The 9,191-nt window shown below is 49.5% G+C and overlaps 1 protein-coding gene across 1 annotated transcript; it reads left to right on the top strand.

Moving 5' to 3' along the window:
* Positions 1–732: 732 nt before the first annotated feature.
* On the top strand, positions 733–1,467 carry TMEM74B (transmembrane protein 74B; the record flags this gene model as incomplete). The annotated part of the gene is made up of 1 exon (XM_080925418.1): positions 733–1,467. Exon 1 carries the CDS (start codon positions 769–771, stop codon positions 1,465–1,467), a length of 699 nt encoding a protein of 232 aa, XP_080781544.1. The 5' UTR covers positions 733–768.
* Between the last annotated feature and the right edge of the window lie 7,724 nt (positions 1,468–9,191).

The raw sequence follows: 9,191 nt of genomic DNA, 5'->3' as shown, positions 1-9,191 counted from the left end.
TACACATTCATTGAGGATTTCCTTCACTTGCTCCCCATGGGAAGGTGCATATGTGCATATATGGGTATATATATGGCACCTATATGCACACACGCACATATACACTCACACATAAGTTTTGATGAATTAATTGCATACACACACACACATGGAAGCTTCTTGGCCTGGCTTTCACAGTCCTCTGTGAACTGGCCCAGAACCTCCATCCTCTGGAGGTATTCCTGGTGCCATAACCCCACACCAGGCTTCCACCCACTAGTGCCTGTACCATTTTGACCATTCCTGCCACACCTACATCATCACTTTACCTTCCACATGTTCACAGACATTGCCCGTTAGCCGAACGGGCCACATCACTGATGAGCGTCACTGATGAAATCCTTACCACAGCCTTATGAGAGAGTCGTCCCACTGCTTCTGCAGAGGAACTCAATCATTTGCCTAAGCACAGCAAGAAGGCTGTACTACACACCTCGTGGCCCCTCTAAATTCCTCCCTCATGGCGGCATCCCATCATCGATACTGAATACTCTCACACAGAGCTTACCTCAACCTCTCTGGGGAAACTGAGGCTGAGAGAGCTTAAGTACACCAGTGACTGTGAGGTGGGGCCCTAGCGTGGGTCATATTGCTCTACTGTCATTAGCTCCCCCACACTGTGCTTGGGACAAGTGTGAAGTTGAGCTCCAGCAGGCAAATTCAACTGACATTCTGTTTTCTCTTCTAGCTGCCAAGGGGCCAAGGGATGAGCCGGGGTCACTCTTTCCAATGGCATCTCCCCCTGGTCTGGAACTGAAGACGTTGAGCAATGGCCCACAGGTTCCAAGGAGATCAACCCCGCAGGGCCCAGTGGCGCTACCCAGGATGGGTGTGGAGAACGCCTGTTTCTTCTCTGAGGAGCAGGAGACTCATTTCCAGAACTCTGGGGATGCCAGACTGGGTAACTCCCCCAGTCCCCCTGGAGGTGTCCTTTCATTGTCCCGGTCCCAGCGGGATGATCTTTCTTTGCATTCAGAGGAGGGACCAGGCCTGGAACCTGTGAGCCGCCCAGTGGACTATGGCTTTGTTTCTGCTCTGGTTTTCTTGGTGAGCGGAATCCTCCTGGTGGTAACAGCCTACGCCATCCCCCGAGAGGCCCGAGTCAACCCTGACACAGTGACAGCAAGGGAGATGGAACGCCTAGAGATGTACTACGCCCGCTTGGGCTCACATCTGGACAAATGCATCATTGCAGGCCTCGGGCTGCTCACAGTGGGTGGCATGCTCTTGTCTGTGCTACTCATGGTCTCTCTGTGCAAGGGTGAGCTGTACCGCAGGCAGACCTTTGTCCCTGGCAGGGGATCCAGAAAGACCTATGGCTCCATCAACCTGCGCATGAGGCAGCTCACTGGGGACGGAGGCCAGGTCCTAGTAGAGAATGAGGTTGTCCAAGTCTCAGAGAGCATTCATACCACCCAGGGCTCTTAAGTAAGGGTCCATCCTATTTTGCTGCTTTAGCTGCAAAGCTTGGAGGTTCCCGAAACCTGGGGCTTCAAAGTGAGATTCAGAGGGCGCCGTGGAGGGAGTTTTGGTGCTGGGGTGGGGGCAGCCTGGGGCCTGGCTTAGGCGTCACTCATGCAAACACTGCTAATGCGTTTGCAGCTTGAAGTTTTTGCATAAGGCTCTGTTTGAGGATGGCTTCTGCTGCTAAAAAATACATTTTGGAAACCACTGCTCTTAGAAGATGAGGTTACTTGGCATTTCTCAGGGTTGGGAGTCATGTGAAAGGTCGCCTCTGTTCTTCATGCCTTGGGGAATGCTGAGACTTCTACTGTCTTCATTAGCCAAGAGAGCGTGTAGGGTGACTGACTATGTACGGGAACCTTTCAGACCTGACCATCTAGGGTAGAGTGTAGCTTCATGATGATGGGGAAAATTGGTTCTGAGGTGAGCCCCCTGCAGTGCCCCACTGGTTGAAACATAATGTCCCCCTCTCCAGACCTCAATTGTTCAGTCTCTACAGTGAGCAGCAGGACTGGGTGCCGCAGCATGGGCCACATCAGTAATGGGAATAGGAAGCCAATCTGCCTCTGGCCATCCTTCAAGTGATGAGGGTATGTGGTAGGGACTGGCCACTGTCAGTGCCACTTTCTGGCCTAGCATTGGTCACTACCATTGCCAGAAGACAGTGATCTCATGACAGACCCCAGGTGAGTAGGTTTGGTTAAATCCAAAATTTGACAGTGTGAATTGGTCTTAGAGGTCTGATTTCCTACAGAGGCTAATTTTCTGCAGCAACACATTTACTAAGCACAGTTTCCCCTGGGCATCAGGATACGTGGATTGATGCTTGTATTCTTTCATAGGTGAAAGATTTCCAGGGCCCCTTCAAACTGTATTTAAGCTCTGACAATACAAGTAAGTATTAGGGGACAAGGTGTAGTGGCAGACTTTTGGGGGAGGCACTGTCCAGTCAAAAAAGCCCCCGAGGCTTCCAGAGCACATACTGTCTAGGCTTATGGGAAGACTCTGAAAGAATTGTCTCCATGAGTCCTTGACCTTCGTAGCTGGCTGTATAAGCTGAGATATGGGGTAGCACAGGGTCCATAGGCTGGAGAGGTCCTGACTGTGTGGAACACAGACCTTCAGCCAGGCAGCTTGAACATCTGGGTAGTATACACAGTTTCTGAGACAGATCGAATGTCTGCTCGTGCTGGTGAGTTTGCCTGGAGCAGGGGCTGGGGGAGGGCTGAAGGGGACGAAACTGAACAGCCTGGCTTTGGAAGTTCTGCTAAGGCGCAGGGAGTGTGTGGCTAAAACCGAACAAAGCTCAAGAAAGTCAAAGATCTAACGCCCAGGGCTCCTTTAGAGGTATCAGGTTTTCCCCAGCCTGAGCAGGGAAGTGCTGGACCAAGTGGCAGGCATCAATCTAGGTGAATTACAGTAAAATCAGACATTGCCAGTGCTGGCCCCAGCTTCCCAAGTCCATGGTGATGATAATAAATGCATCAATCCAAGCTCTATGGAGTCCCATGGCATCAAAGGGGGGGATGGTAGGCCACAGCACTTACTAAGAGTACATGCCTGGAACCATCCATTCAGAGTTTAAACAAGATAGAATGGATTTAGGGGCAAAATCAGCTAGAAGATAAGCAATAGCAGTTCTTTTTTCTAAGCCAGAGGATTCTGCTTTGCATTCCTATAGGAAGACTTCTTTAGAAACCATATGTAAGTGGATCAAGGCAGCCATTACTTTGTTGGTGAATTAAGAAGATTTGAGAGATGCTGAAAGCATTTCCCCAGGATTGCAGCTGAACTATTCCAGCTGGTGGACGGAGGGTTAGGAAGGAGTTGGGGAAGTGCTGAGAACTTCCCTGTGGGCTTCTTTGGGGTTAGATGTAGTTGTCCCTGTGATTGCTGGCACATGCCTGCCTCATTTCTAAGAACCCCCTCCACCATCCTCTAGGCTACCAGGCCCCCAAATCTTGCTTTTCTCATTGTATCAACAGATATTGACCTCAGAACTGGTAAGATCTGGGTTTGAATATGAGCCCTGCCACTTACTGGCTGTGTGGGTAAGTTACCCTACCTCTCTGTTTGAGTGGGCTAACTGGGTCATACCACATTCCTAGGGTAAAAAACATATATATATATTGCGCATTCATGTTTGTGAAAGGATGAAACCAAAGCTTTCTATTCCTGTAAGGGCGGCTGGTGGCCTATGCAAGATCCTGGAGCTCCACAGTCCATGGGGTCAGTATAAGTAACGCAGAAGATCCCATGACTAGAAGTGTGGGTGTGGTTTGTCAGTGGGCTCGGTAGCTGGAACCACCTCTCTGGGCCTTCATTCAACTTTGTTTCAGGGGTTTTCTTGATAGAGAAAAGGTGCCTCTTCCCAGCTCTTCCATGACATAGCCCAGTGATGACATGACCCAGGAGACACTTGCTCATCCAAGGCCCTGGGGTATCTAGGCCCAGACTTTTGGGCCCATGACTGCCATTGCCTCTGCTTCCTTGCATGTACCATGTAGGTTTCTCAGACAATGGGGAATGATAGATTCCACCACCATTGCCCCTTTTCTTGGGAATGGCATCACCTTCCTAGGGATTTTCTTTCAAATGTCTTCCTACACACACAGTTCGGTGTACACTCAAATGTGTGCGCATGTACACACATATTCATGAGCAATGCACCCTGTATACTCTTCTGCAGTCATATTCTTTCTCTCTCCTGAGTAACACACCCTGTGTACACCTCTGCAGCTTTCTCATTTGACCTTGCTCAAGACCCAAGGACTCACCCTCTGGCTGCAGAGCTCTAAGCCAGGGCATCCTCTAGAAAACCGATTATGGTTTCTTCCCCTCTCAGCCACAGACCCTGTGATTTTAAGCATGCCACCCACCCAGCAACAACCAGTATCCACCCCCTCTATAGTTCCCCTCCTGCTTCCTTTCTTGGGGGATTCCAGAACTCTGGTACTTGGAAAGGGGACCGAGCTGGGAGAGCCATGTCATGCTAGTTGCCACTTCTGTGGGTGATAGCAAGCAAAGCTCAGGACAAAAGGTGGGAGGGTTCAAGAAGCCAGAGTGAGGTTCTGTTGGAGGGGAAGTGGGGTGTCAGTGGGCCTGGTATTGGCGGGGAGATATCTCCCATTTGGCGTGTTGGCTTCCTCCTGATTTTATCAGGGTTAGATTCATCTGGGAGGAAGAAGCTTCCTGAGGTGCTGGCTGGACTGGAGTGGTAGGGAGTGCCTGTCCTCGGAGGTGTGCTATCACTTACTTGCCAGAGACAGAGCCTAATGGAGATTTAGTTAAGGTTCGCCCAAGCTTCCAAATTGCTCATTTGAGAAGAACCCCAGGTCTATGGGCAGAGCCTGGCTTATTGTCCTTTTCCAGCTTCTTGCCCTTGAACCCCTGTGCATCCTCTTACCTACATCATTCCTCTTCCTAAATTGGTTTGTCCCAAGTAGATGGACATTATATGGCACCTTCATGGTTCAGAGGGTGGCACACAGTTCTGGGGCATTGCCCCCACATGAATCTCACAGGAACAAGAGTCAAAACCCTGAAGGTCCGTGGAGGCTGATTCCTCAGTGTAAGGGCTGACTGCTCAGGGCTTGGCAGTTGGCTCAGCGCTTCCTGAGCCATTTCTTCTGGAAAGGAGCTGTGCTAGTCACAGTACCTTCCTTGTAAACTGGTGAGGAGCAAGTGACAGTCTTTAAAGCACAGTGCCCCGCATTTCCAATTGCTCAGTAAGAACCAGCTGTTACCTCATTTGTTCATGGTATTCTTCCATGGTAGAAAACATGTTCACAGCTCTAGCTGTCTTTGCAGGATGGTATGGCTGGGCTGTAGTGGAGAGAGAGAGAGAGAGAGAGAGAGAGAGAGAGAGAGAGAGAGAGAGAGAGAGAGAGAGAGAGAAAGGGAGAGAGGGAGAGAGAGACAGAGAGAGACAGAGAGACAGAGGGAGAGAGGGAGAGGTGACCAAGAGACTCAGGCCTCAGCAGCAGGCGAGAGATGAAATAGGCAATTGGCGTGGCGTAGGTGACTGAGGAGTGGGCAGTGGACCCACAGCGGGTGCTTGGATTTCATCATCTAAGAGGGACAGATGCTACTATGAGAAGGCTGTACAGGCATGAGTGAGCTATGTGGTGACGAGGTCTGTCCTTCCTATACTTGTTGGTTTGTCTGGAAGAATCTTCTGTATCAGATGCACTGTGGAAGCAACACTGCAGCACACCCTGGTCCCCTTTTAAGGCCCTTTCTTACTCCAGCCAGGGGACATGGCTTCGACTCCATGCCTCACCTTGGCAGCTCTTTCCCGCTTGATTTTTGAGTCTCCAGGGTTGAGGTGGCTGCTGGTCTGGGCTTAAGGAAAAGCAGAAAGTGAAAAGAGACTCACCCATTCTTCTGGCCCAGGGGAACAAAGGGACAGGAAAAGAAGGCAGCTGCCATGCCAACCTCTTCCTGAGAGGTGTGGCATATGTGTCAGCACTGACTCCAGGTCCAATGACATTCAGCAAAATCTACCTCTTCTTCCCTTTGTCCTAGCCTCCTTCACTTGATTTCTCTGTGTCCACGACTTCTTTCATTGAAGTTACTTGTGGAGGGTTGGGTGCCCAGAGGTGAGCTGTCACTATTGCTGGCACTCTCCCAGAAGTCCCTGTTCTACACATCAGAGGTTAAAGCAGGAGCCTAAGTTTAAATGTCTGCAGTTTTGCGGGTAACATCAGTGAACACAGTAGATGGCCATGACAGCGGTGGTAAGGTTAAAGGGAGTGTCTGCTCTAGTCCTGGCCAGCTGTTCCTTTGTGGTCACCAGCATCTCGGATTTTTCCATTGCAACTCGACAGCTGGAGTTTGTGGGTACAAAGATGTGATGGGGTGAGCACTGTGGGCGAGGTCAATAAGATGTCATTTGCTGGGGCTTATTAAATCATTCATAGAGATGGGTGCCTTCAAGGTGGGCACTTCCTGACCTCAGGCCAGGGACTACATGGTTTCCACCCAGGAATCCTTCCTTGTTCATCCGTGCAGCAGGTTTGAATAGCTACTATGCCAAGTTCTAGAGCTTTATCAGGCATTCAAGAAACGAAAGCCCAAGGAATACCTACTGTCTTCTCAAGTTCAGGTCTATTTTTATCTGGAGAATTTCTAAGATGAAAAGCACTGGCTTGAGGAGATGGTGGTGTCAGGGATCAGGAAGAGGGGCTAGGTCCTTTCTCCACTCTGGTCTTCCTGGCTTGGAAAACAAGACTGGCTCATGAAGTTAGAGGTCTCCCCATTGCCACAGAGGGTGAGTGCTGACCAGGGTGCTGAACTGGCATGGCGCTTCCTAACAGGCTAGCTAGGAGGAAGAACTGGCCTGTTCTTATGTCTAAGGGCCCTGTGACTGTTTTGGTCCACACTAAGCCGGGAAGCCTTGGATGTGAAGACAGAATTTCTGTGTTCTGTGATCCTGGGGAAATCTTTCTCGTGTATCTGATGTGGACTAGCCTTTTCATTTGTTTACTGCAGAGTACTTCTATACTGCTAATCCCAGAGGACCAAGGTGAACAGCAGCTACGGCTATGTAGCAAGGTCTGGCAGATCCAAATCCAGAGGCCTGGAAGAACCCCTTAGATCACCCCCAAAGGAGCTTACTGAGCCTGTCTCCTACAGAGTGGAGGCTATGCCAGTTGGTATCAGATGCCCCCCTCTAACTTGGGTTCTGCTGGTGCAGTAGCTGTTAAGTACACAGGAACACGAGGAACATCCAGAAAACAGTATGTTTCAGTCAATACCCATCCATGGAATTAGGTAGAATTTCTTTCTCAGACAGGTCCTGACATTTTCCAGATTCTGGGATGGGTTTTTCCTGGTGACTATGCTCATGTGAAGTTTGGGTGCAGTCCTACTGAGAAGGTTTAGAGCCAGGTTGACTTAGGGCAGCCACCCTTCTGGGGTGTGCCCATGACTAATGGCCCTAATCTTCACCCCAGGGTGTAGTAAGCACAGTCTGGCATAAGAAGCTGTGCATACAGTGGGTACCCAATAAGCACTTGTCACCTACCCGCACTGGTTTGGCCCAGAGTTCCTCTGTGTCTTTGAGCATCATTCTCAATACAACCTCCATGATAACTGCTGACGCCACAGAGCTCCCACTCCCCTTGATACGACACGTCGAGACTCTCCGGCAGTCACACAGGCAGGGGTAGCACCGTTTCACAGATGAGAAAGGTTGCACTAATAATGTGCTGGAGTTTCTGTCAAACTACCAGACCTTCCTAACTCTTTTAGGTTAGAAGTGAAGCTGAATGACTAATGGCCTGAAGAGCACCCAAATGTTTAGACATTTATGGAATATGTTTGAATGATCAGTAGGGTTAAGGGAATGTAAGGGAATGGGGTGTATATTAGGGGGTACAACCAGGGAAAAATGAAAATACGAATTCATTAATCATGCCGACTGCCTTGGTTCTTTGTTCCCGATATCCAGGTGAAGGTAAAGGGCTATCTCAACACTCGGGCACCTCAAATTCAATGTGCACATGGAAGGTGGAAAACTTGTCAAAAGGCAAGTTCACTGAGGCTGGAGATATACATTTCAGTAGTTAAGAGCAGCTGTTCTTCCAGAGGACCTGAGTTCAATGCCCAGCACAGCTCACAATTATCAGTAACTCCAATTCCAGGAGCTCTAATGCTTTCTGGACTCTGTGAGTTCCAGGCATGCTTCTAGTACAAATACATACATGTGGGTAAAACACTCATACACATAAAATGATCAATTGAGAGTAGGCCCTCAAATTATTCATTTCTAACAAGACTTTGCTATTTGTGGTACTGAACAGAAAGACTTTCCTTCACTGTTCTCCAGTCTTGTGATCTGTGAATTACAACTGGACTTAGCAAACAAGACCTTGAAGGTCTTTGCTTAGAGCTGTGGATTGGGGCTCAGGATGTACTGTTTACATAAACCAGTCTCGAGATAGACTGTGCCAAGCAAGGGTGTGGAGCCCATCTACACTGTTATTACATGACCACAGGAGGCCCAGCACACCGTTCCATTGCACCTTCCCAATGGCAGAGATAGGTAAAGAGTCTGAGAGCTTCCCTGGGATCTCTTGCTGCTAGGATCTGAGAGGTGACAGGGAAAGGCATTTACTTTCTGATGCAGACCTGGACAGCTGCTGTTGTACAGTTCCTACTTCTCAGACCACGCCGACCAGCTATCTGGCCCCTAAGTATTTACTGTCCTGAACTTCCAAGCTGGCCACTCCCACTAGTTGCTCTGAATCATTACACTGTGACTTTCCCAGCACTTGCTTTATGCAGCTCATTTGGAATGACACTGCATGTGGTTACCCAGGGTCCTTTGTTCTGAGTAGAGGACAGGCCTTCTGCTTCCACTAAACACTGACTTAGTGAGGTGCTTAGACTTCCTGATGCATCCTAGGTCCTGGACAGTTACCGGAGCCTTGCCAGTCCTCACTGCCCACATCCTCACTCTCTGCCATGCTTGCCTTTTGACCTGTTCAGATTTCTTGTCAAGCCCAGTGAAGTGATTTAGGGTGTGGAATCCCAAGAGCAAACAAGGCCTGGGTCTGGTGGCTAGAATGCCTGCCTCTGACCATCTGTTTTAGAGATGAACAGTGGTCAACAAGCAGACAAGTATTACTGACAGGTAAAAGTGGGGATATGCCTGGGGAATTGTTATTGGTGGTGGGACCTGT

This window comes from Micromys minutus (genome assembly GCF_963924665.1).
Source record: "Micromys minutus genome assembly, chromosome: 11".
Taxonomy (NCBI): Eukaryota; Metazoa; Chordata; class Mammalia; order Rodentia; family Muridae; genus Micromys; species Micromys minutus.
Note: the sequence above shows the minus strand (reverse complement) of the source record. Positions and strands in the feature narration are given on the sequence as shown.